Genomic DNA, 27,986 nt, shown 5'->3' on the forward strand with positions numbered 1-27,986 from the left:
AATCTATTTCCTGAATTGTCTCTGGTGTCAGATTTTTTTCTATTTTTTTTTTATTTTGATTTTCCAATTGTATGCTATAGACCTTTCTCAATGTCTGGTGATCTTTGGTTTTCTACTCATATTGTAAAAATAGAAAAGAAGACATCTCACTGAGGACCAGGTACATGGGAGGCCTGTATTGCTTTGGGTAAAGTGCAGGAATCTTGCTTTACAATGAAGTTCTCAAATTCCAGAATGAGAAGGGCTTTAGGTGAGGTGCCGACATCACACTAGCTGCCTCCAGACTCTGTGTTCTATTCTTTTTAGAAAAATATTCTGTGCTGTCTGTGCTAGGACTTGGGTAGAAGGGATTGTCATTTCAATTACCCTCCTGTGTTTAGCCTCAACATTCACTTCCACTTTCATTACTCACTGAAGCAGTCTCTCTCCTCCCTTATCTGATGAAGCTGTCTCTCCCTTGCTTGAAAACACATCTATCCCCTTTCTTTGCAAGAGAAAGACAATCCTCTCTAACTCAAGGCAAATCCCAGTAAGCTTTTAGAGATAAAAGTTCAAGTCAAATCTAGGAAAAGCTTTACACACAAAAATAAATACAGGGATATTGTCCATTTATAGCAGAACTGGATTCTGTGTCTGCCCACCAAATAAGGAGGAATATAGTTTTAGTTTGGGACTGAATTTACTGATGTGGATGTCCTTATGATTTTGGACTCATTATGCTAGCAGCAGGGCATAGTTTTAACAATATGCTCAGCTGGTTAACCAAAACTCAGACCCACCCTGGTGTTCACTTGACAATGGACCACACTAAGTTGAGGGGCCAGAAGTTTCTTGAAATAATGCAGAAGTACATAGGAAGCTCCTTCCCTTAGCATTTATGAGCCAGTGGATCCAACAGTGTTCCATAAATGAGTGGCAATTGTGAATGCGATAGGAAATCTGTGACAGGCCTCAACAGGAATTACAGCAGAGACCCCTAGAGTAATGGAGCAAAGTCACTGCCTCATAAGCAAGTGATTCTTTTCACTTTGGAAAACTGCTCTAGCCATGCTCTGGGAATCTGGGGGAGTCCAAGGGCTAAGGTCAAAACTGCCCACTGTGAGTTGTCTCAGCTACCTAGCTATGAAGTTGGGCATTCTATGCAACATTTTAGCATAAGCTATAAGAGGTATAAAATACAGAATGAGGCTCCAGCCATAGCTGAAGATACAATAAGCTGTCTGAATATAAGTAACACATACTCCCACCATGCCTACTCTGGCAGCTTGCCTTAGAGAATAGCAGAATGCCCTGCTGAAGAGCCAGTTGTGCCAGGTGGGACAACACCTCATGAGGATGGGGCAATGGCATGCAGGATCTATTATATGTTCTGAATCATGAACCAATGTATGCGTATGTGTGGCTTCTCCTGTAATTAGAATATACAGGTACGGAAACAATGGGGTGGAAGTGGTCTCGTACCTTTCACGATTAAGTCTAATGTGTTTATTACTCATCAAATTATTGCTTCTCCTCTCCATGACTTGGGGCTCTGCTGACTTGGCATTTGGGGATCCAAGAGATAACTGCTTCTATAAGAAGACAAAACAATGTTTCCACTGCTGGTCATGTGGGGCTCTTATACAACAGGCAAAAAAAAAAAGAAGGTCATGATGTTGACTGGGATGACTGATCCTGAAAAATCTTGATCATTGTGGGAAAGAAGGTTGCTGCTTCAAAGTGGGGATGGGGAAATCTTTTTAAAATTTTGATATAGAGTCTCACTCTCTCACCCACGCTGGAGTGCAGTAGCACCCTCATGGCTCACTGTAGCCTTGACCTCAGGATAGGAAAATCTTAATAGAACTCAGGTCTGCTATTCTAAAGGAGGTCTTAAACAACCATATCCAATGGAAAAAGTTAATGGAAGACTGCTATATCCCTGTAAGGACAGATTTACCAAGGAAGTAATTCTTATGAGGTGAGTTTGGTAAGAAACTCCAACTTACTGAGTTCTTTTATGAAGGCAAAGGGAACGTGACACAAATTATGGAGAGGAAAATTTATACATATCAACCACAGCCCCATAAGCAATTACAGAATAGGGACTATCACCTCTACCCACATTTCTTTCCTCATTGGGTATATATTTATACATTTTAATAAATTTTAAAATTCTTTATCCCCACTTATACTATTTATATTTGGTATGTAAAAGTGTTTATACAATTTCTTTTTTTCTTTTTAAAAATATCAGGTTTACTGAGGCCTAATTTCTTTTTTTTTTTTTAACAGGGTCTCACTCTGTCGCCCAGGCGGGAGTGCAGTGGTATGATCTTGGCTCGCTGCAACCTCTGCCTCCTGGGTTCAAGCGATTCTTGTACCTCAGTCTCCCAAGTAGCTGGGATTACAGATGCCTGCCACCATGCCTGGCTACTTTTTGTATTTTTGGTAGAAATGGGGTTTCATCATGTTGGCCAGGCTGGTCTTGAACTCCTGACCTCAGGTGATCAGCCTCCCAAAGCGCTGGTATTACAGGCATAAGTGACAGCACCTGGCCAAATTTTTTTCAAATATTTTAAATCAGCAATTGATTGAATCTGAAGATTCAGAACCTCAGAGGGAGACTATGTTGTTCAGAAGACTTACTGATTTGATTAGCTCAAGACATTTTAAAGTATGCATGGTAAAATTTTAATGGTAACCACGAAATAATAAAATTAGAATATATAATTTCCAAACCAATGGAGAGAAGATACATACAAAAGAAAGAAAAGAAAAGAAGGATGGGGGAAGGAGGGAAGGAGGAAAGGAGGGAGGGAGGGAGAGAGGGAGGGAGGGAGGGAGGGAGGGAGGGAAGGAAGGAAGGAAGGAAGGAAGGAAGGAGGAAGGAAGGAAGGAAGGAAAGGCAAAAATCTAAAATGAGACAAGAAATGTGTATATGTGTGTGGTGGGATGAATATAGTGAAAAGGGGACAAAGCACAAAGCAAGGTGATGGAAATAAGGCCAAATATATCATAATTACAATAAAGTTAGTGACCTAAACGTGCCATTTAGGATAGAGATACTTAAATTTGAAATAAAAACAAAGTCCAATAATATACTGTATAATAGGCTCACTTAAAATGTAAGTCAACAGAGAGGTTGAAAGTAAAAAGATGAAAAAGACTAATCCAGACAAATACTAACAAAAGAAAGCTGAGGTAGTTATATTAACATTAGAGAAAATGGATTTGAAGACAAAAACATTATTAGGAAGGAAGAAGTTTGTTATATAATTTTAAAATATGCCAGGGGTTTATAAGTACGCAAAAAATTGGTTAAAAAAATAAAAAAGATTTGAATAACACAATTAATTTGTTTTGTTTTGTTTTGTGTTGTTTTTGGAGGCAGGGTCTCACTCTGTCACCTAGGCTGGAGTGCCATGGTGTGATCTCGGCTCACCGCAACCTCCACCTCCTGGGTTCCAGTGATTCTTCCACCTCAGCCTTCCCAGTAGCTGGACTACAGGCGTGTGCCACCACGCTTAGCTAATTTTTGTATTTTTTGGTAGAGATGGGGTTTCACTATGTTGGCCAGGCTGGCACGATTAGTTTTTGATCACACAATAGAACACAATAGACCCCTCATCTAAAATTTAGGAAATATTCATTCTTTTCAAGCACATGTGGAACATTTATAAAAATTAAATACCTACTAGTCCATAAAGTGTCAGCAAATTTCAAATAATTGCTATAATAATAACATTCTCTGATAATACTATAATTAAATGAGATGTTAATAATAAAGAAAAAGGCTGCCTGTGCTGGCTCACGCCTGTAATCCCAGCACTTTGGGAGGCTGAGGTGGGCAAATTACCTGATGTCAGGAGTTCAAGACCAGCCTGGCCAACATGGTGAAACCCTGTCTCTACTAAAAATACAAAAATTAGCCAGGTGTGGTGGTGTATGCCTGGAATCCCAGCTATGTGGGAGGCTGAGACACGAGAATCACTTGAATCCAGGAGGTAGAGGGTGCAGTGAGCCAAGATCACGCCACTGCACTCCAGCCTGGGTGACAGAGCGAGACTCCGTCTCAAAAAAAAAAGAAAGAAAGAAAGAAAGAAGAAACTCTCCATGTATTTAGAAATTTAAAAACACGCTCCTAAAAATGTCAATACTCCCCAGAGTGATATATAAGCTTAATAAAATTTCTACTAAAATCCCGCAGGTTTTATGTAGAATACACAAAATGATTCCCAAATTTATGTGAAAAGGCAAAGGAACTAGAATAGCCAAAATAATTTGGAAAAAGGAATAAAGTGGGGGAACCAGTCTTCCCAATTTCAAGAGTTTTATAGAGCTACACCTATCATGACTGCGTGGTATTGGCAGAGGGAGAGACACAGATCAATATAACAGGATAGAGAACTCAGAAATAGACCTACACAAAAATGTCTAACTGATTTTTGACAAAGGTGCAAAAGCAATTCAATGACAAAAAGATAGCCTTTTCAACATATGGCACTGGAGTAGTTGAAGATCCATATGCAAAACAAACAAACAAAAATCCATGAACTTCGAAGTAAGTCTCATACTTTCTACAAATATTAACTCAAAATAGATCGCAGACTTAAGTATAAAGCATAAAACTACAAAACTTTTAGAAAAAAAATTGGAGAAAATATTTGAGACCTAGCACTAGCAACGATTTATTAGATTTGACACTAAAACGTAATTCATAAAAGGAAAGATCGATAAATTGGACTCTATAAAAATAAAAAAACTGTTGCACTCTCAGAAACCCTGTTGACAAGATAAAAAGAAAGGCTTAAAACTGAAGAAAACCATATATCCAACAAAGGACTAGTATCCAGAATATACTCTCAAAAGAACTCTCAAAACTCAACAGTAAAAAATAATCCATTACATGCCAAATGAGCACATATAAAGATATTTAATATCATTAGCCATTAGGGAAATGCAAATTAAAGCCACAATAAAATATCAGCATATACTCTCTCTAGTTAAAATAAAAAATTTTGACAACATCAAATGCTGGCAAGTATGCAGAGAAACCAAATCATTCATATATTGCTGGTGGGAATGTAAAATAGTAGAGCTGAATTGAAAAACAGATTGGCAGTTTCTTAAAAAAAAAGCAAAAAACAAACTAAATGAAATATGACTCAACAATTACACCCCTAGGCATCTATCTCAGAGAAATAAAGACTTATATTCACATAGTAACCTGTATATGAATATTCATAGCAGCTTTATCTGTAAATCCTTAAACTAGAAACAACTCAGATGTTCTTCAGTGGGTGAATAAAGAGTGGTATATCCATATTATGGATTATTCCTTAGCAATAGTAACAAATTATTGATAAAGGCAATAATCTGGATAAACCTCCAGGGAATGATGCTGAGTGAAAAAAAATCCCAAATGGTTATATACTGCAAGGTTCCATTTATACAATTCTTGAAATAACAAAATTATAGAAATAGAGAACAGATGAGTGGTTGCCAGGGCTTAAGACAGTTATAGGAAGGAAATGCACGTGGCTGTAAAAGAACAACACAAGAAGAGATCCTTGTGGTGACAGAGTTGTTCTGTATCTTGACTGCATTAATGTCAATAAGATTGGAGCTGCATTTAGAATGGTGGAGTAAGGATCGCCAAAAACTGATTTCTCCAGAAAAGCAATGAGAGCACTGGCAAAAAAATTGTTAAAATCAACATTTTTAGAACTCTGAAAATTAACCAAAGGCTCACAAAAGTCTGAGGAGCATTTTTTCTCTCTCACACACACACACAAATGGCTAAATCTCATAAGAGCAAGCTTGATGGTATTTTAACTTGTCCTATTGCCATCCCTCTTTCTGCAGTTCCACAGTAGCCTTGGAAACCAACAACCTTCAATCATGGTAACCCTGAAAACCAGCAACCTAGCAGTCACTGAAGGGGGCAGAATGGGCTTGGAGTTCCCCTAAATGCTCATCTTCCATGAGTTATTCTTTGACTTGTCTGGCAGTTTCCCAGAAACCACAGGGGCTCTCAGGGTTGGTCTTTATTGGAACTGACTCAGGGTTAATTCACTGTGAACAGCCTTTTCTTTGGAGTATTTATTGAAAACGATTAGTGGCAACTGTTTAACATCTTGGGTGCCTGAGGTGATAACAGTTGGGGGAAGAAAAGATTATAATGAAAAACTGAGGAATAAGAATTTTTTTTTTGAGATGGAGCCTTGCTCTGTTGCCCAGGCTGGAGTGCAGTGGCACGATCTCCGCTCACTGCAAACCTCTGCCTCCTGAGTTCAAGTGATTCTCCTGCCTCAGCCTCCTGAGTAGCTGGGATTACAGGCATGTACCACCATACCCAGCTAATTACTGTATTTTTAGTAGAGACGGGGTTTCGCCATGTTGGCCAGGCTGGTCTCGAACTCCTGGCCTCAAATTATCTGCCCACCTTGGCCTCCCAAAGTGCTGAGATTACAAGCATGAGCCACTGTGCCCAGCTGGATTAAGAAATTTATGAGTGTGTTTGGAAAGCTTAATCAGATTCCTGGAAATGTAGACAACCACATGCATGTACAGGTGACCACACGCATGTACAGGCTGTATTCCTACCCAGAACGATGTGTGTACGCAGGAACACACTTTGAGAAGACCTTAATCTCTAACCACTGGCAGACCTTGAGGTTCTGCACAAGCAGAAAGTAAAGACTAAAGCAGAGTTGTCTAGTGTGTGCTAGAGCTTTATGGATATATCCCAACACACACACAGAGACCTTTGGCAAAGGCTGGGAGACTTACCAATTCAAAGCATTTAAGAAAATATCTGTCCATTTATTACCTGATCACTAAGCTAAACAAGCAGAGGCTATAGTGGCCAAATGTTATAAAGAATACAGACTTTACAGAATTAATTTAGGAAAGTAACTAGACAAACAGAAGCAAGAGCAATTGCAACACTAAATTCTGGGGAGGAAGGGGAATCTGATTTCTGGAGTTGTCACATTTTATTATTTAAAACATCCAGTTTTAAATAAAAGTGTATGAGATATGCAAAGAAACAGGAAAAATAACCTATACACAGTGGGGGCTGGGTCAGGGGAAGCAATGAATAGAAACTGTCAGGAAGCCCTGATGTTGGATTTACTAGACAAAGACTTTAAATAGGATAGTATAAAGATGTTCAATTAAAGAAAACTATATCTAGAGAACTAAAGAAGAGCATGAGAATAATGTCTCACTATAAAGAAAATATTGATAAAAAGATAAAACTATAAACGAGGATCAAACAGAAATTCCAGAGCTGAAAAGTACAATAACTGAAATGAAAAATTCACTAGAAGAGCTCAACAGTAGATTCAAACTAGCAGAAAGAAGTATTAGCAAACTGGAAGAAAGGTCAATTGAGATGCCCCAATATGAAAAACAGAGAGAAAAAGAATAAAGAAAATGAACAGAACTTCAGAGATCTGTGAAACACCATGAAGTGTACTATCATACATATAAAGAAAATCAAAGAAGCACAGGAGAGTGACCTAAAAATAATACTGGAAGAAAAAAAGGCCAAAACTCTCCAAATTTGTGAAAAACATTAATCTACACATTTAAGAAGCTCAGCAGACTCAAAATAAGATAAACTCAAAAAGATTTGCCCCTAGACACATTATAGTCAAATTGTTGAAAGCAAAGGACAAAGGGAATCTTGAAACTAGTGACAGAGAAGTAATTCATCACATATAACGGATCCTTGGTAAAACTAACAACTGATTTCTCATTAATGTCAATATCTTGATTGTGATATTTTCTATAGTTTTACAATTAGGAGAAATTTTACAAATTGGGAGAAACTGGGTAAAGCATACACAGGATCTCTTTCTATTATTTCTTACAGTTGCATGTGAATCTATAATTATCTCAGAATTTAATTTAACATACTCCTGAAACAATACTTGAGTCCAAGATGAAATTGTAATAAAAGTATAAAAAATATTTGGAAGTGAACAATATTAAAAATACTAAGTATCAGCACTTGGGAAACAAAACAGTAGTGGTAATTCAAGGTAAACTTATATAGTCTTGTATGCTTATATTGGAAATTAAATCCTGAAAATGACATAATTAAGCACCCAACTGATGACAGTAGAAAATAAAGAATGAACTCAAAGAAAGTAAAAGGAAGCATATAAAAATTATTAAAGCAACAATCAAGAACATACAATAGCCAGGCATAGTAGTGTATACCTGTAGTCCTGACTACTTGGGAGGCTGAGGCAAGAGGATCATTGGAGCCCAGAAATTTGAGTCCAGTCTGGATAACACAGTGAGATATCATCTATAAAAACAAAATAAAATGGTATTTTAAGAAATAATCTTAAAAAGTACGATAGAGGGGATCAATACCAAAAGCTTGTTATATAGGGAAGAAACTAATAAAACTGACAAACTACAGGGGGTGGGGGGAGGGGAGAAGAGCGAGGGAGGAAAAAATATTAGTAATGCAGAGGGGGACATAACTACAGATGAACCATAGACGGAAAAAAAATGTTTTTAAAACTTAGATGAACAAAATCTTACGAAAATATACTTCAAGAAGAAATAAGTCCTTCGACCAGTAAAGAAACTGAAGCGGTGGCTCAAGCCTGTAATCCCAGCACTTTGGGAGGCCGAGACGGGTGGATCACGAGGTCAGGAGATCGAGACCATCCTGGTCTACACGGTGAAACCCCGTCTCTACTAAAAATACAAAAAACTAGCCGGGCGAGGTGGCGGGCGCCTGTAGTCCCAGCTACTCGGGAGGCTGAGGCAGGAGAATGGCGTAAACCCGGGAGGCGGAGCTTGCAGTGAGCTGAGATCTGGCCACTGCACTCCAGTCCGGGCGACAGAGCAAGACTCCACCTCAAAAAAAAAAAAAAAAATCTTCTTACAATGCAGCCATCAGGATTACATAATTTATATGCTCTGAATGTCCCCTAAAACTCATGTTGTTTCATGTTGAAGCAGTCTCACCAATATAATAGTATTAAGAGGTAGGTAATTCGTCTGTGTCAAAACAGGGAGGATAATAAAACAAAGAGGTAACCCCTTTAGCTAATGATTAATTCATGAAGTGGAGTCCTCATGAATGGGATTAGTGACTTTATAAAAGGGCCCATTCCTTTTGCCCTTTCATCTCTTCTGCCATGTGAGGACATAGTGTTCATCCCCTGAAGGAGGCAACAACAAGGGGCTAACTTGAAAGCAGAGACTGGGTCCTCACCAGACACCAAACCTGCTGGCACCTTGATCTTGGACTTTCCAGCTTCCAGAACTGTGAGAAAATAAATTTCATTTCTTTGTAAATTACCCAGTGTCAGGTATTTTGTTACAGCAACAGAAATGCAGTAAGACAGTGAATTCTACCAACTTTTTAAGAAACAGTTTATTCCAATCTTATAAAAACTCTTACAGAAAATAGAAAAAGAGAAAACAAGCCCAACTCACTTATGAGGTAAATAAAACTTGATTCCGTAAACAATCAAATTATAGACAATCTCACTTTGGAGCCTATATGTAAAAATATTAAAGTATTAGCAAACCAAATCAGTGAGATATTTTAAAAAGGTAATATATAATGACAAAGTCAGGCTAATCCAGGGATGCAAGAATGGTTTAATATATATTATATATTTTTTGTAAGTAGAATTTTCCATTGCTAAGAGAATGGTTTAATATTAGAGAAACAATTCTTCACATTACAGATTAAAGGAGTACTTGATATGGAAAAAAACAAACTCAGTTTCTCCTACTATATCCTTACAACACAGAACACTTCTGTGACTCCAGATGTGCGGGGGTTTATACCCACACATCAAGCAAGCAATCCGTTCTGCAGCAGATAACATCTGAGTGTCTTTTAGTTCTATTTGATTCTGACATTATCTACCTGGAGTTCTCTACCCATAGGTTGAGAGATCAGTCTCACAAGACTTCTCTCCACTTTGGATGCAAGTTACAAGCATAGATTGTGCTTACATTGTGCGACCTGAGTTTCTGACCAATTGGCTATAAATTGAGGGTTCCCATGACTCCCTCCTGGGGTTTGATTAATTTGCTAGAACAGCTCACTCAGCTCAGGGAAACATTTTACTTACATTTATCCATTTATTATAAAAGATATTGCAAAGGATATAGATAACAGCCAGATGAAAGAGATGCATAGGATGAGGTATGAGAGAAGGGGCATGGAGCTTCCATGCCCTCTCCAGGCCTGCCAATTTCCAGGAATCCTATCTGGAAGCTCTCTAAACCCAGTCCTTTTGGGTTTTTATGGAAGCTTCATTACATACACACGACTTATTAAATCATTAGCCATTGGTGATCAGCTTGAGCTTCAGTTTCTCTCCCCTCCTCGGATATTGGGAGGTGGGCTAAATATCCCAATTCTCTAAAAATGCCTTGGTCTTTCCTGTGACTAGCCCCCATCCTGAAGCTACCTATGAGCTGACAGCCACTAGTCATCTCACTAGCATACAAAGCATCCCCTTATCAATTATGATTATAACCCCCTTATCATGAAATCCCCTCCAGAGATTTCAAGGGTTTTAGGGGCTGTATGTCAGGAAACAAGAATAAAGACCAAATATATACTTCACAATATCCCAAGGAGAAAACCAATTATTATCTCAATAGATGCAGAGAAAGCATTTTGTGATGATAAAACAATTAAAAGTAGAAACAATTTTCCTTAATTTATTAAAGAGTATCTAACATACCTTTATAGAAAACATCATTCTTGATAGGGAAATGTCAGAAGCATTCCTCTTAACTATGTAATCAGGGCTGGACATGGTGGGAGGCTGAGGCAGGAGGATTGCTTGAGCCCAGGAGTTCAAAACCAGACTGGGCAACATAGTGAGACCCTGTCTCTACAAAAAATATACAAATTTAGGCAGGTGTGGTGGCACGTACCTATAGTCCCAGCTACTCAGGTCGCTGAGGTGGGAGCATTGCTTGAGCCCAGGAGGTCAAGGCTGCAATGAGCCATGATCACACCAGTGTACTCCAGCCTGGGTGGCAGAGCAAGACACTATCTCCAATAAATAAATAAATAAAATAAGTAACAAGATAAAGATTTATAGTATCACTTTTTCTATCCAAAACTGTGCTAAAAGTTGGAGTGGGATAGTGGAGACAGAGACAAAGACAGAGACGGAGACAGAGACAGAGAGAGAAAGAGAGAGAAATGATACCATATATATCCAGTGGACCCCAGTCTCTGGCTGGTCCCTTTAGACCCAGGCACCAGGCCTGCCTGCCCACTGATTCAGATACTAGGCCATGCTGTCCAGGGACTCCAGCAATAAGCCTTCTCATAGACCCCACCAGTTCGCCTACCCAGAATCTCTGAACAAGCTGACTGGTGAAGGGCTTTCCTTGCTGAAGCCAGTGTGCAAAGACTGGAAGAGATGCCTACTTTTGCAAATGCACAGACATCAACACAAGGTAATGAGGATCAAGAATAATCAGGAAAACAAGATACCACCACCAAAGGAACAAAATAAAGTACCAGTAACTAACTCTAAAGAAACAGATCTATGAACTGCCTGACAAGAAATTAAAAATAATAATTTTAAAGTAGACCAGTGAGCTACAAGAGAATGCAGACAACTAAGCAAAATCAGGAAAACAAGACATAAAGAAAATGAGTGAGATGTTCAACAAAGATAGAAACCATAAAAAGAACTAAACAAATTCTGCAGCTGAAACACACAATGACTGAACTGAAAAAATTCCATAGACACCTTCAATAGCAGATTCCATCAAACAGAAGAAAAAAACCGGTGAGCTCAAAAACAGGACATTTGAAATTATTCAGCCAGGGAAACAAAAAGAAAAAAAATCGTGGAAAAGAATGAAGAAAGCCCATGGGACTTGTGGAATACCATCCAGTGAACCAATGTATGTATTATGGGATTCCCAGAAGAAGAGAAAGATAAAGGGACAGAAATAATATTTAAAGAAATAATGAGAGAGAGCTTCCCAAATCTGGAGAAGGAAATGAACATCCAGGTCCATTAATCCTCCCAAAAACCCAAATAGTTAACGAGATTTTTACCAAGACACATTGTACTCCAATTCCCAAAGAGAGAATTTTGAAAGGAGCAAAAGAAAAAGACTTGTCACATCCAAAGAAACTCCATAACACTATGAGTGAATTTCCCAGCAGAAACCCTGTAGGCTAGGAGAGACTAAGATGATATATTCAAAGTGATGAAAGAAAACAACAACAATAAAAACTGCCAACTCCAGCAAAGCTATCCTTCACAAATCAAGGAGATATAAAGACTTTCCCAGACAAACAAAAGCTGAGGGAGTTCATCACAACTAGACCTGCCTTACAAATGCTAAGGAAAGTTCTTCAAAGTGAAACAAAAGGACATATGTCAAAGATACATCTGCACTCCACTATTCACTGCCACACTACTGACAATAGCCAAGATTTGGAATCAAAGTTTCCATCAATGGATAAATGGACAAAGAAAATGTGATAAACACACACAATGAAATATTATTCAGCCTTAAACAGAAGGAAATCCACCAGGAATGGTGGCTCACGCCTGCAATTCCAGCAGTTTGGGAAGCTGAAGTGGGAGGACTGCTTGAGCTCAGGAGTTGGAGTTCAGTCTTGGTAACCTAGTGAGACCTCATCTGTACAAAAAATAAAAAAAAAAAATAGCCAGGTGTTGTGGCTCACACCTGTAGTCTTAATTACTTGAGAGGCCGAGGTGGGAGGATCACTTGAGCCTAGGAGATAAATCCAGCCTGGGCAACATAGTAAGACATTGTCTCTAAAAAATTTAAAGAAGGAAATGCTGTCACTTGTGACAACATGGATGAACCTTGTAGGGTCCCCAGTTTCCCCTTTCTTTCTTTATTCTGACTCAGAGACAGAGTGCCTTGACCATTCTATGGCCTGGCGAGCTGCATGTTTTCTCCTTTGGGCTTGAACCCAAGCTGGGACCTTGAACATCTCCATGAACTGATATATTTGTTTAGGTTGTTGTCCAAAACACTGAAACATCAACATATTGCTAAATATGTAGAAAACAGACTTGGCCCTGAGCTAAACTCCTTAAAACCCCATATAAGCTTTATAACCCAATCTCTTTGTTGAGATACCTAGGTAGAACATCTTTTTTCTCACTGTCCATCATGAGGACTGCTGATGTACTCTGCATGTAAGTTCCCTGATTAGTGCTTTGGACTGATCATTCTGGCATTTAATGCTTCTTTCTTTGGAATCCCTACTCTCTCCATGTCAGGATGGTTTGGTCAGTCCCTTGCAAGAACTTCTCTGCTGCCACTTTTGTGGGAACTTCAGCACTGGACTTGACTAGATAGAACAAATGCGGACGACATTATGCTAAGTGAAATAAGCCCAAGACAGGCTTGTGGTAATCATTTCACAATGTATACAAATATCAAAACATCATATTGTATACCTTAAATATGTATAATTTTTACTTCTCAATTATGTCTCAGTAAAGCTGGGGGGAAAAAGAAATTAAAGGTCTAATGTCTGAAAGAGAGGATTAAAACTATTATTTACAGATACATAATTCTATAGAGAAAACTCTTAACCTGCCAAATTATTAGAAACAATAAAGGTTAGCAACGTGGCTAAATACAAAATGATATGCAAAAATAAATCATATTTTCAATACAACTAACAGGAGAAAAATTTAAGATACTACTTACAGGCAGTGGTGGCAATGATCAGGCTGGATAAAATTTGCTTTCTAGCTTCCTCCTCCAGTCTTCTGTCAATTCTGTGAGCCCTCCTTAAACCCTAGAATTTCCAATAAATTCTTTTTGTGCTTGAGGCACAAAAAGGTTGAATTAATTAAAAAAAATTTTTTTTTCTTAGACAAGGGTCTTGCTCTGTCACCCAGGTTGGAGTGCAGTGGCGTGATTTTGGTTCACTGCAACCTCACCTCCTGGGTTCATGCAATTCTCATGTCTGAGCCTCTCGAATAGCTGGAATTACAGGCACCCACCACTATGCCCTTCTAATTTTTTGTAGTTTTAGTAGAGACGGGGTTTTGCCATGCTGGCCAGGCTGGTCTCGAACTCCTGACTTCAAAAGATCTGCCTGCCTCGGCCTCCCAAAGTGCTGGGATTACAGGCGTGGGCCACTGAGCCCAGCCTTGACCCCACCTTTCAAAAAAAAATTAGATCAGTTGAATTATTTTTTTTTTATTTGCAAGCACACATCCTGTAACCACACTATTTGATGTTTTATTTATTTATATTACTTAATTTTATTTTATCTGAGACAAGGCCTAACTCTGTCACCCAAGTTGGAGTGCAGTGGTGCCATCATGGCTCACTGTAGCCTCAACCTTCTGGACTCAATCGATCCTCCCACTTTAGCCTCCCAAGTAGCTGGGACTGCAGGTGGATGCCACGAGGCCTGCCTAATTTTTGTATTTTTTTTGTAGAGACAAGGTTTCACCATGTTGCCCAGGTTGGTCTCGAACTCCTGGGCTCAAGCAATCTGCCTGCCTCAGCCTCCCAAAGCACTAGGCTTACAGGTATGAGCCGCTGCACCCAACCTTATTATTTTAATGAGATATTTGGACTAAAATACATGTATTGGGGTCCCCAAGATCGCCCCCAAGTCCAGTGATTTTCTAGAAGGAATCACTGGACTCAGTAGTATACAGCTGTACTCATGACTGTGACACATTGAAAGGATACAGAGCAAAATCAGTAAAGGGAAAATACACAGGGAGTGAAGTCCACAGGAAACCAGGCCCAGGCTTTCATGAATCCTCTCCCAGTGGAGTCACTCTTATCGGTTAGAGTGGTGGAGAACATGCCTAAAATCCAAGTCTCCAGATGCCAACTATGTGCCTGGTCTGGTTACCATCCTTGAAGGATCTGCTTACAAGATTGGCTCACTGTAACCTTGAACTCCTGGCTCAAGTGATCCTCCCACCTCAGCCTCCTGAGAAAACTGAGACTGCAGGCATGCACTACCAGGCCTGGCTAGTTAAAAAAAAAAAAGAAGAAAGAAAATTAGAGATAGGGTCTTGCTATGGTGCCCAGTCTGGTTTCAAACTCCTGGCCTCAAGTGATCCTTCCACCTCGGCCTCACAAAGTGCTGAGATTACAGCATGAGCCACTGCACCCAGTCTATATTTATTTTTCATGTGTGATATGGTCTGGCTGTGTCCCCACTCAAATCTCATCATGTAGTTCCCATAATCCCCATGTGTCATGGGAGGGATCCAGTGGGAGGTAACTGAATCATCCGGTAGTTACCCTCATGCTGTTCTTGTGATAGTGAGTGAGTTATCATGGCACCTGATGGCTTTATATGGGGCTTTGCCCCTTTTTGCCCCTTTTGTCCATTCTACTTATTGCTGCTGCCATGTGAAGAAGGATGTGTTTGCTTCCCCTTGTGCCATGATTGCAAGTTTCCTAAGCCTCCCCAGCCATGCTGAACTGTGAGTCAATTAAACCTCTTTCCTTTATAAATTATTCAGTCTTGGCATGAGAACAGACTAAAACAATATGAGTTATCTTTCTTGGAATTAGTAATTCTCTGATTTAAAATTTTTATTTTCTATGTATACATTATTAAATCCATCCAGAAACTCTTCATCAATATTGAAAAACTTCCTCTCATATGGTCAAATGTATGTGTTAATCTATCCATTCCGATTGTTTCCGGAGTCCTTTGTCTTCCTACTCCAATGGTTTCATTTTAGACCTGCCACACAATTCTCTTCCTTGAATTTCCCTTCATCATAATCCATAATCCTGGGGATATCTTTTGCTTCTTTCTTATACTGAATCTTGTATTAGTCCATTCTCACATTGCTATAAAGAAATATCTGAAACTGGTTAATTTTATATATGTGTGTGTGTGTGGTGTGTGTGTGTGTGTGTGTATGAGGTTTAATTGAGTCACAGTTCTGTAGGCTATACAGGAAACATGGTGGCATCTGCTTCTGGGGAGGCCTCAGGAAACTTACAATCCTGGAGGAAGGCAAAGGGGAAGCCCACACTATACATGGCTGGAGCAGGAGGAAGGGTGGAAGTAGGAGCCACACATTTTTAAACAACCAGATCTCACGAGAACTCATTATTGTGATGATAGTAACAAGGGGAAGCAGAAAATCTATCCTCATGGTCCAATCACCTCCCACCCAGGCCCCACCTCCAACACTGGAGATTACAATTTGACATGAGATTTCGGCAGGGACTCAGATCCAAAGCCATTTCCTGGATCCCATGTATTTTACTTTTCTTGTTTTTTTTCTACCTCATTTTTTGTGAAAAATGTCATGCAGTTATTTCCTGAGAAAGTATAGATAAATGTGAAATCTTGAATGTTTGCAAATGTCTATACTATTCTCACACTTGATATTTTGGCTGGGCATAGACTTTTCTATTGGAAACATTGTTTCTCAGCATTTGAAAGAGTTTTTTTAATTGGCTGATAGCTTCTTGATACCATTCTGATTCCTAGTTCTTTGCATCTGACCTGCTTTCTCTCTCCAAAAACTTTTTGGATTCTTTCCTTTTCTATCACTAGTGTTCTTGGTTTAGATATTTTTGCATTTATTGTACCAGAGCACTGGGGGAGCCTTTCATTCTGGAAACTCACCACCTTCATTTCTGGGAAAAATTCTCATCTCTTTCTAGAATTACTGTAAATGGAATGTTGAGCTTCTTAAATTCATCTTCAAATTCTCTTTTTTATTCTCTTTTCTGTCCTATTTTCCATCTCCTTTTCTCTCTGGGAGAGTTGTTAAACCTCACCTTCTAACTCTTCCATTACAGACTTTAAAATTTTTTCACATTTTTAATATTCAAGATTTGCTCTTTTCTGACTCCTTCTTTTCTGTCCCTTCTTCCTTCTTCCTTCCCTTTCTCTCTCTCTCTCTCCCCTCCCCTTGCTATCTTTATTTCTTTGAGACAAGGTCTCTGTCACCCAGGCCAGAGTGCAGTGGTGCGACCTTGGCTCACTGCAGCCTCAACCTCCTGGACTGAAGCAATCCTCCCGCCTCAGCCTCCCAACTAGCTGGGACCACAGGCACATGCCACCACACCTGGCTGTTTTTTTTTTTTTTTCTTTGTAGAGATGAGGTTTCTTTATGTTGCCCATGCTGATCTTGAACTCCTGTACTCAATTGATCCACTCACCTCGGCCTCCCAAAGTGCTGGGATTACAGGTGTGAGCCACAGAGCCTGGCCTCCCCATCTTTCTTTTTTTTTTTTTTGAGATGGAGTCTTCCTTTGTTGCCCAGGCTGGAGTGCAGTGGCACTCTCTCTGCTCACTGCAACCTCTGCCTCCCTGGTTCAAGCAATTTTCCTACCTTAGCCTCCTAAGTAGTTGGGATTACAGGTGCCTGCCACCACACTGAGCTAATTTTTTTGTATTTTTAGTAGATATGAGATTTTGCCATTTTGGCCAGGCTGGTCTCGAACTCCTGATCTCAGGTGATCCGCCCACCTTGGTCTCCCAAAGTGCTGGGATTACAGGTGTGAGCCACCACGCCCAGCATCTTTTTTTTTTTTTTTTTAAATGAAGACGGGGTATTTCTATGTCACCTAGACTGGTTTGAAACTCCTGGCCTCAAGCGATTCTCCCACTCTGGCCTCCCAAAGTGCTGGGATTACTAGGCATGAGCCATCACCCCTAGCCAGCTACTCTTTGAGGCTCATAGAGATTTCTGTTTGTTTTCTTTGGTTCTCTATATTGTCTGTTTTCTCCGTTCTTTTTTCTTGGATTCTGACCTTCTTGATACTTTCCTCATATATCTGTTGGTTTTTGATTGTTTATTCAATGTTAAGAGGTACTTTTTTTTAAAGCTGTTTAAAACTCTGTGTTGGGGTAGGGGTGGGGAATGCTTGATACCAGGTGAGCTTCAGCATAAGGCAAAAGGTGACAGCCTGGATGTTTTAGTGAAGATGTTCCATCGCCAGTATTCATAAATAGGTCTTTTCTCCATCTTCAGAGAGGAATCATGGAATTCTCTAACATTCTGTAATTCATTGCTTCTCAAACCTTAATACGCACATGAATCATGTAGGGAGATCTTAAAATGCAGATTCTGGTTTGGTAGGTCTAGTGTGGGCCCTAAAATTCCACATCTTTAACCAACTCCCTGGAAATGTCAATACTATTGGTTCTTGGACAATAATCTAAGTAGCAAGGTTCTGGCTGTGGGTGGTGGCTCACCTCTATAATCCCAGCATGTTAGAAGGCCAAGTTGGGAGCACTGCTGTTCAAGACCGGCCTAGGCAACAAAGTGAGACCCTGTATCTTAAAAAATATATATATATATCGAGGCATGATGCTGTGTCCCTGTAGTCCCAGCTACTCAGGAGGCTGAGGTGAGAGGGTCGCTTGAGCTTGGGAGGTTGAGGCTGCAGTGAGCTGTGATCACAGCACTGCATTCCACCCTGTGCAACAGAGCAAGACCCCATTTCAAAAAACTAAAACAAACAGCAGCAAAGTTCTAAAATAAACCTGGCTTCCAGTGTTTTGCAATGTGATTGGGGGAAGAGGTAGGACCCCTAAGAATTTTGATCTATGAAACATTTATTTCAACTAAAAGGATGGACTGACTAGAAATGTTTTCATGGACTTTTCTCTTAGCCCCTTTCTAGACCACCAGATTCCCCTTCCTCATCAGTCTAGGGAAGGACATGTGATGGTGATGATTGGGGCTGGGGGGAGCATCTTATTATTTAGTATGTAGAGTTTCCCTTTAATTTCCGTTTTCAGTGTGACACTTCATCCCTGTCTTCATTGGTTCCTGGTGGCCCCACGTCTAGAACTTCTTTAGTTCAATTTCTTGCGATAGTAAATCTCATCTGCTGTTCTTTTCCCTCATTCTCTTTGTTGTTGTGGATTTCATTGTCTTGTGGATTTCTTTTATTCTTTACTAACATTATTGAAGTTAGGGGAGGGAGTGGAGACAAATGCATGTGGTCAAGCCAGACATTTTAACCATCCAATCATTAAACTTTTCCAGAAATGTCCCACTCATTGTGGACTACCCTTTCTATAGTGTACAATGTAAATTATAAATTGAATTTAAATTTGCCATCATTTCATTGTTTTCTATTTGTTTCACCTTTACTATATTTCCTTTTCTTTCCTTGACTTCTTTTAGGTTGGTCGAATTTTTTATTCTTTTTTTTCCTCTACTAGTTTGTGAGTTGCATCCTCATTTTTTCATTCTTTTAATGTTAATGATTAGTCTAAAAATTGCAACAGGTATGCTTTATCTACTTAATTGTGGTAAAATTTATGTAAAATAAAAGATAGCTACTCTACAGTTTAAGTTTTGGCAAAGGCATGTACCTCTTTCTCCACCACTGCAATCAACTTACAGAATGTTTCTATCACTCCAAAAAGTTTCCTCATGCCCTTTATAGTCCCTCCTCCCCTCCACATCCAGGAAACCACCAATCTGCTATCATTATAGAGCAGTCTGCATTTTCCAGAATTTCATATAAATGGAAACATATTTTATTACTACAGGTATTCTTAAGTAATCAAAAGCTAATATTAATCCTCTAACTTTCCCTTTTTCTCAGAGAGTATTTTAATCCTGGAATTCAATCCTCTAATTCACTGCTTCTCAACTTTAATATGCATATAAATCACTTACAGAAATCCTGTCAAAACGCAGGTTCTAGTTTACTATGTGCTATTATTTTTGTGTATTTTCTCTCCCTTTAGTAAAATTATGCCAAGATGGCTACTTTTAGGGTTGGTACTTCTGCTAAAATATGGAATTATATTTTATGTTGTCCTGGCTTCACTCACAGTTAAGAGTTTAGGATTTAATAGAAATCCTAATTAAAGGTTGAAATGATAAGACATTAGATCAAGTTGAACAATTTATACTTGTCACGTACTACTTGCTTTCATGCTTGCTTGGTTTAGCATTCCACTGAGTATACGGTAAAATGTTCTAGCTAGAATTCAAGTTCAAAGAGGATAATGCAAGCCATACTGGATAGCTAATTTAAACCACACTGTATCACACTCAAGCCTGACTAGAATTTAAAGCACGGAAATTGAAGTCATTTCCCAGTTCTAAAAATCATCAGGGTCTCCTGCCCCTTCATGTCTAGCTCCCTACCCAACAGTCTTCATGCTCTGACTTTACCTTACCAGCCTTCTCTCTCATATCCCTCATTTTTGGGTCAATGGGTAACCCACTGTTTCCTGAATCAATCTTATGGCATTCCATGTGTTAAAGACAAGACAGCAGACTCCAAATGGAGTCATTCATGCTGAGAGGTTCCATGACACCAAACCAAAACCTGTATTTTAATGTAAGATCTGACCCTTCAAGAAATCAGGAGAGAGATGACAGTCAAATCCCATTAAACCAACAAGATTTCATTTATATTCCTATAAAGAAAAATAGTCTTGACCAATCTGCTATTTGCTCATTGTTCCTGATTCATTTCACTTTTTTCTGCCTATAAAACTCACCTACTTGTTTAGCTCATAGGAGCTCCTTTCTGTTTTGTAGACTGGATGTTGCTCAGTTCATAAAGAGCTAATAAAAGCCAACTGGATCTTTGGGACTCATCTGTTGAAATTTTATTCTTTGATGCATTCTTTCTTTTCGCTCAGGCTGGTGGCTCAGCCTGGACCACACTCCCTCTACCATGTTTCTAGCTGACACCTACCGGAGAGTTTTCAGGTGGAGCTCAGATAGCACTTTCTTCACAGAGCCTTCCTTCTTCTCCCAAACAGACGAGCTCACTCCCTTCTCCAAACTTTGCCACTTTGTTTGCATCTCTCTTGAAGTGCTTATATTGTGGCATGTTCCAGTTATAAATACCCTTGCTTTATACTGCGATTAGAATGTAAGTGCCTTCAAGTCTGAAAGCATACTCTTTTCACCTTTGTGGCCTTTACAGGCATAAAATAGAACCTTACCAGCAGCTCATAAATAATAATTGAATAAATATGTATTTCAGTGTGACCAAAAGAGGTTCCAGAGAACTTGAGCTGATTCCATCATTTCTTCAATCCTCAGGTTCCTACCTCCAATAGGAGCTCCCGAGCGACCCTTTGCCGCCTCTTAATTTGCAATGATTGTACCAAACTGTGAAAACCTCCCAAGTTTGAACTTAGATTCTTCTTCAATCTTCTCCTTTATTCTTATGTCCAATCAGACAAAACAGTTGCTTTGTCATCTGATATCTGATTTGACCCTTCCTTTTCCTCTTTCTCTACCACATTTTCCATCATTCTGCTTAATGCCTTTTTATTTTCATAATGCCTAATTACCTATAGTAAATTCTTCCAGGTTTACTGGATCTCCTGTTCTACTTTCTCCAATACATAAAGAGGGTAACAACAACATTTTATAGAGTTAGTAAGTTGAAAATAAGATACGGTATGCATATTGGACCTAGTTTGTACATGTACCTACTATCTCTTTGTAGAATCTTCTCCTGCTCATGTCCTCTGGTTTCAGGAGTTGATACATGACAAGCAGCATGTCCCTCTGGCCACACTTATTGGCTCAGGATGGCTGAGAAACTGCAAGATACACTATGCTGATGACATAATTTGAGTCCCTTGACTTGATCTTGTCTATAGCTAGATGCACCCCTGGGCTTTCTGGTTATGAGAGTTGATTTCCTTTATTAAACTCACTTAAGTTGGTTTTCTGCTAAGTGCAACAAAGATCTTTAATAAATGAAGTATGTAAAGCACTAAGCACAGTACCTTGTACATAAGTGTTAGGTATATTTTTATCATCCCTGTCCCCTTGCCATACCTCCTACCAAATTCAACCTTTTTCTTATCATCTGCCCATATATACCAGCTAGGATAATTTCCTTACTATTTCCTGCATATTTTCCCTTTGCCTGGACTGTCCGACAGGACATTTTACACTCTTTTCACCAATTCACATCCATCATGATTTAGAACTTGGCTTAAAGAAATCTCCCATTCTCCAAGAAGCCTTCTTTGAGTAATGGTGGCTCCATACTCTTCACTGCCTTATCTATTTTTTCTTGTATGTGTTTTCTACTTATTTCTACTGTTCTGGATCGCACACTCCTCAAGGCAAGAAAAAATATATTCTATCTATACTTGTGATCATTAGTCCCTTTCTAGATTGAGATTTTGTCATTATTTTCCTAAGAAACTTGTGCAGTATTAGACACACTCTAAGTGGTCAATGAATATGTTTTAGAAATACATAAATGGAATTAAATCTACAGGGTGTGGTACGTTATTCTATTTAAGACCTGTTGTTAACCTAGCTAAACTTTTCCCATTTTCTAAGCAAACTTTACATTCTTAAACCATTTTAATTAGTGTAAAAGTATCACAATGATTCCAACCTCAAATATTCCTCCCAACTGTGGTTTCAGAATCCTTTCAGTCAACTATCTAAGGAAGGAATATTCTATTAATTTAACAGTCAGTCAAGGCCTATTTTTTTTCTCGTCATCCACATGTTATTAATACAGTGGGTATTGTGTCTGACCCTTGAGAGGTTTCTTGGCCTGATAAACTAATGACAATAGTGAAGCATTAACAAAGATATCCTGAGATGCTGAAAAAAAGTGTGAGGGGGAAGTGTGAAAGAAAGAAGTGGGGAAGAGGTGATCTTTTTTTGTACTCATGTTTCTTTTAATTTTAAATGGTAAAGCTTTCTCCTAACCCAAATAAGTTGATTTCTATTTACAGCTGGACGATTTTTAAAAACAACTATTTGGAATCAAAGGTCCGCGCCCCTGTTTGTTGAATTTAATTGCTGTACGGTTTATTGAAAAGGTCAGGGACTAGTGAATTTAAACCGTTTAAAATAGCAAAAGATTAAAGTGAATTAAATGTAGTGCCTCTGGGATTTCTGATATATGTTCAAAATTTGTTTTTAATAACATAATTGTTCCATGTTACATTTAATATTCCATAACAGGGAACTGGTTACCTGTGCAGTTATGCTCGTAGAAACCAATTCCAAATGTCAAAAACTAAAGTGAGGGCAACTGTAATGTTATCATTAAAAAAGCAGAAGATGAAAATGGAAGAGAAACACTTAGGTTGAATAAGGTCTTAATATGAAAGCTTTAAATAGAAAAACCTGAAAAAAATCACACGCATTAGGTTGACTTAATGCCTTTTCAACAGCATTTAAATCATTATTTGACTTACAAATGGAAACCAATGCGCTTTCTCAAGGTATTTATCCATTCATTTTAGTGGAAAAAGATAGCTCCTGATCACACGAATGGGAATTGTGCTAAATAAATGTTGAGAACATCCATCAAAAAATAAAAGTTACTAGTCATATATATAAATGATTATTACATTTCATGTTTTAAAAGAATAAGAAATTCGATATTGTTTCTGTTAGTTTTCAGACTTTTGTTTTCTTAACTAAAAGTACTGTAATTGCCTCTGGGGCTTTCCCTTCCACAATTAATCATCTTTTTCTTCCACACCTTCCCTCCAAATGATTATTCCCCCTAGCTTCAGAACACTTGACATTAATTCATACTATTTCATCTTCACAGCTTTCAAAACATTGCCCTGCCCCTGCTTAGCTCCACAAGCCACCCCCCTTGCATTTAAAAAATTGGTTAACAGAAGCATTTTTGTACTATCTCTTTGCCAGAAGATGCTATTTACTTGGAAACAAATTAGCTTCCTTAATCAAACTTTTGAAACTCTCTATATTTAAATTCCTTAGTATAACAAACATCTATACTTCAAAAGTAGCAGTATGTTCACTTCAAACATTCAGAAAACTTGGATCCTAAACTTTATCCTTCATCCTCCTGACTCTAGAATACATGTCCTTGATCATCAGAACCAAGCAAGAAATTGAGTCTCACTAGCTACACCACAAGTGCCGGCAAACACTTTCAAACTGTCATTGATCTCCACATTTACAGGTAGCTTATCCATACGTCCTTTATAAACATCATTATTTTTGGTGCTTAAGACTTCAGTCATATGAGGTAAGCTTTCCAGTTTATAGGCAAAAGGAGGTGGCAATGGAGGCCTTCTCTCTCTCTCTCTCCCTCTCTCTCTCTCCCTCCCTCCCTCCCTCCCTCCCTCTCTCTCTCTCTCTCTCTCTCTCTCAAGATCAAAACAAAAGCCAGTTTGGTCTGATGCTGCCATTTGTCAAGCATCTTTTAGAAAGCCGCCTAGTGCATTGAATTAACCAAGTCAGGTTTAAAGTGTTTCCCATGCCCACAGTGACAGACCAGCTATCAGGCATACTTAAGCAGACTGTCAACTTTTATGTTTACTCTTTTTAACGGAAAGTCAGATTTTTTTTTTTTTTTTTTAAACGAATGTCTGGTGCGGAACAAGACGCTCACCTGTACACAACAAAGGCAGGTCTTTCCCGGCTGTCCTCACTGGGGGAGGGGACGGACAATCGCTAGACCTTTGTCCTCAGGTCCTGGGCATGGGGGTTGGGGGAGAAGCGACTTTCTGGGAGTCGTATAGGCACCTGCACCCAAGAAACTACAGACCGGTTTTGACCTCAATGACTGCCCTGGCTTAACCTTTGGAGAGGCCCTTTAGTTCGGGGAGGGGGCTTGCTGCTCCAAACCGTAGCCACGTCACCCACAAGGACTGGGGAGGAAATGACTGACCGCCAAAGAGTAAGGGACCCCTGTCTCTCCCAACTAGACCCGAACGTCCACAGCCCTCTTGTCCGGCTCGCCCCGTGGCGGGCAGGGCCGTCGTGCGCAGGGATCGCGGCGGGTGCAGACCCGGCCTCTGCTCGGTGTCCCCGCCGCGCCCGCACCGCCACCGTGAGGCCGAGCCGGGGACGGTGCCCCGTGGCGGCGGCGGCGCCTCCGCGCTCCTCTCCGCACCGCCCCGACCGCCGCCGCGCCGGGCACGGGCGGGGGGATTTTTTTTCCCGTTTCCCCCTCTTTCGCGCTCTCGCTCCTGTTCAGCGGGAGAGCCCGCAGAGTCAGGGAGGGAGCGAGGGAAGGGGTGGAGGTGGCGGGGGGAGGCCGGAGGGGCGGATCCTGCCTGGGGGCTGATCCCTCCCTCCCCTCGGCCGGGCTCCGTGGCGGCAGCGGCAGCAGCGGCGGCTCCATTCCCCCTCCTCCCCCGGGAGCGGCGGCGGCGGCCGGGCCGGGGCCCCAGCGCGGGCCGGGAGGGGGCACGGCGGAGGCCACGGAGGCAGGTGCGGGAGGAGACCGCGCTCCGCTTCCCGGGCCGCGCCGACCTGCTCGGCGGCCAGCCCGCCCGCGCCCAGGGGCCCCGAACGGTGGGGCCGGGCAGGCGGCTGAGGTAATGGGGGCGGCAGCGGGGCCGGACAGAGCGGGGGCGGGGGCAGCGGGGCCTACGGGGACCAGGGACTGCACGGGGGGAAACCGGAGAAGCGGGGGGCTTTCCGAGCAGGGCGGGGGCGGTGCGAAAGCTCTCTCCTGGAGCGAGGGCGGCGGCAGGGAAGGAGAAGGCGGGTGAGCGGGGGAGCTGAGAAGCGAGGACCCCCTCCCGCAGCCGCCATCTTGTCTCCCCCCAAGCCCTGGATTCCGAGCCGCCAAGCCCCGCCCCCACCACGCCTTCCAATTGGCCTGGCCAGACGAGAGTTCCGCCCCTTGAGCGTCCCTTGGTCCCCTGGGTCCCTCTGACGGGCAGGTGAGGCGACCAATGGGCTCTCGCCTCTCTGCCCCGCTCATTCGCTGGCGCTTGCTTTCTCTGTCTGAGGGTCGGACTCCACGTCAGGCTGTCTCCGGTGCGCTCGCCCCCTCCCCTCTGAGGAGATGTTATTTCCCTCCTTTCTTCTCCGAGGGGTCAAGATTCTTCTGTAAGAGGTGCCCCCTTAAAGGAGCAGGAGCCTTGGCTGGGGTCCTCCTTGTCTCCTGAGTAGCTTGTGTGGGGTGCAGGAGATACAGTTTGATTGCAGAAGATCCTCATTCTTCGGGGACCTGGGTGGGGTGGGCGAGCGGAGGGTCGGGGGTGCCGAGAGGAAATCTGGGGGACAGGGGATGTTGGAGATATGTTGGAGGTGTGTATGTGGGAAGGGTTGTGTAGGTTGATAAACTCCCGCCAAAAAACTCGTCTAGACTGTAAGCTCCTTGTGGGCGAAACTCATTTCATTTCCCTCAGCAGCAGCCTTTCCTCCTCTAGAGTTTCTCCCCGGTGTCTGGAGGCGTGGGTGGGACAAAACACGTCTGTGTAGAGTCTTGCGTGGTCGAGAGATGCTTGAGCAATCGAGGAGGTGGCAGGTGGGGAGGGAGAAGATGGAGCGGCTTTCATGAAAGGGGGCGCCGCATCGCCTGTCTGCGCTGTTTGGGGTCGGTGTGGAGGCAGATGTCCTCACCTCTCCTAGGGCCTCGGTGCCTTTGGAGGAGTGGGTGACGAAGCAGGTCTGTTGGCTCTGTCTGCCCCCAGGGACTTGGCATTTTTAAGGAATCCAGTAGCCAAGGGCCTCTGGAACCCGGACAGAATTGCTGCGATGATTCTGTTTCCTTTGGCTCCAAGTGGGGTGTGCCAGCCCGCCTGGCACTGCCCCTCAGCCAAATTGGTTTTTTGTTTGTTTCAGTCACACTTTGGGATTGGAAGGCCTTTCAAATAAGGATGTTAATAATACCTTATTAACAAGTAGCACCTTGAGAGCTAGATTGTATTACCCTCATTTTACTGATGGAGTATGGAGGCATAGAGAGCTTAAGGGACTTTCTCCAGGTTACAGAGGGCCAAGATTAGAACCTAGATTGCCCCAGAGCCTCTTCTTGTACCAGACCATAGCACCTCTGTGGTGTTCTTAATTCCCACTGAGAGGAATTGAGCATTGGAAGATCTGGGTTCAAATTGTAGCTTTATCACTTACTCGCTTTAGGTTGAGTGACATCTTTCTGAGCTTCTGTGTAGATAATAGTAGCTACACCATCTCCTAAGGTAGTTGTGAAAAATATTAAGAGGGCCTTGTAGTTTGGAAAAAGTGCTTTTATTATCACCGTCCTTACTTTATATAGATGGTAGACCCTGCAACCAAGGTGATGAATTGTTTTTCTCTTTGAAATCTTCTCCCTGTTCATATCCTTCCAAGTCTGCCCACACCATGGGGCCCTGTATCCCCAAAGGTCTCTCCTGGTGGTGACAGCCTTGGTAACTGCCTACCGCAGCTCCTTATGAGCTTGTCATCCAGAGAATGATGTGGGAAACTAGGACTTTCTCTTGGCTGTATAAGGATAGACTAGATATAAGTGTTCTAGGAGAGACTTTTGAGGTAGCAGAATGCATTGAGAGTTTGCCTCAGATACTGCCCAGATCATCTTGGCCTTAGGTGAATGAAGGTCCTAGACAGGCCACTACAACTTCAGAGATCTCTTGGAGCCACTCTCAGAGCTTCTAGGGTTTGTTTCTGCCTTAAAATGTACTAGTTGGTGTATCCTGGATCGGGGTCCCCAACCCCCAGGCCGCAGACTGTGGCCTGTTAAGAACCAGGCCGTACAGCAAGAGGTGAGTGGCGGGCAAGCAAGCATTACGACCTGAGCTCTGCCTCCTGTCACATCAGCGGCTGCATTGATTCTCATAGGAGCGGGAACCCTACTGTGAACTGCGCATGTGAGGGATCTAGGTTGCATGCTCCTTATGAGAATCTGACTAATGCCTGATGATCTGAGGTGGAACAATGTTCACCACCCACCCTCATCTGTGGAAAAATTGTCTTCCACGAAACCAGTCCCTGGTGCCAAAAAGGTTGGGGACCGCTGTCCTGGATGCTGCCTTTTGTAGGGAATACCCTGCATACTGTAGTTTGAAGCCCTTAGACCATGTGTTATAGGCATTTCAAATGCCTTCACCTCTAGGCAGGGTCAAGGAGTAGGGTTTCTGATCGTGGTAAGATGTATTGGGAGAAGACTCTAGACCTATGACTTTTGATCCTCTGATGGGGCCCATTGTTCAGTACAGAGCTTGACAGTGGATGCTGTTCTTGTTTTCTTTTCTAAACCCTTAACTACTCATGACTTTTCCGTAGTTA

The 27,986-nt window shown here is 41.3% G+C and overlaps 2 protein-coding genes across 6 annotated transcripts in view; one reads left to right on the forward strand and one right to left on the reverse strand.

Annotated features, from left to right (window-relative positions):
- LOC117088528 (translation initiation factor IF-2-like) lies at positions 1-27,904 on the reverse strand. Its single transcript, XM_033219818.1, has 4 exons — positions 27,808-27,904; positions 24,355-25,782; positions 8,215-8,305; positions 1-1,571 (listed from the first exon to the last, which is right to left on the reverse strand). The coding sequence occupies exons 1-2, from the start codon at positions 27,902-27,904 to the stop codon at positions 24,539-24,541; spliced, it is 1,341 nt and encodes a 446-aa protein (XP_033075709.1). The 3' UTR covers positions 1-1,571; positions 8,215-8,305; positions 24,355-24,538.
- BRPF3 (bromodomain and PHD finger containing 3) overlaps positions 25,059-27,986 on the forward strand; it is a 36,058-nt gene continuing 33,130 nt past the window's right edge. The window contains exon 1 of one of the 5 annotated variants that reach the window (XM_033216962.1): positions 25,059-25,285. The gene's annotated coding sequence lies outside the window, so the exon portion shown is untranslated. Of the gene's footprint in view, positions 25,286-25,666; positions 25,734-27,986 lie in introns of those variants that run through there. The other 4 variants (XM_033216963.1, XR_004438689.1, XR_004438688.1 and 1 more) reach the window with 4 other exon arrangements.

This window comes from Trachypithecus francoisi, unplaced genomic scaffold (assembly GCF_009764315.1).
Source record: "Trachypithecus francoisi isolate TF-2019V2 unplaced genomic scaffold, Tfra_2.0 Lachesis_group10, whole genome shotgun sequence".
NCBI lineage: Eukaryota > Metazoa > Chordata > Mammalia > Primates > Cercopithecidae > Trachypithecus > Trachypithecus francoisi.

Coding starts and splice junctions, on each gene's coding strand:
- LOC117088528 (XM_033219818.1), bottom strand. CDS start 27,904: ATGGGCCCCATCAGAGGATCAAAAGTCATAGGTCTAGAGTCTTCTCCC. Junction 25,783..27,807: donor CTCCTTGACCCTGCCTAGAG/GTGAAGGCATTT, acceptor GACCCCTCGGAG/AAGAAAGGAGGGAAATAACA.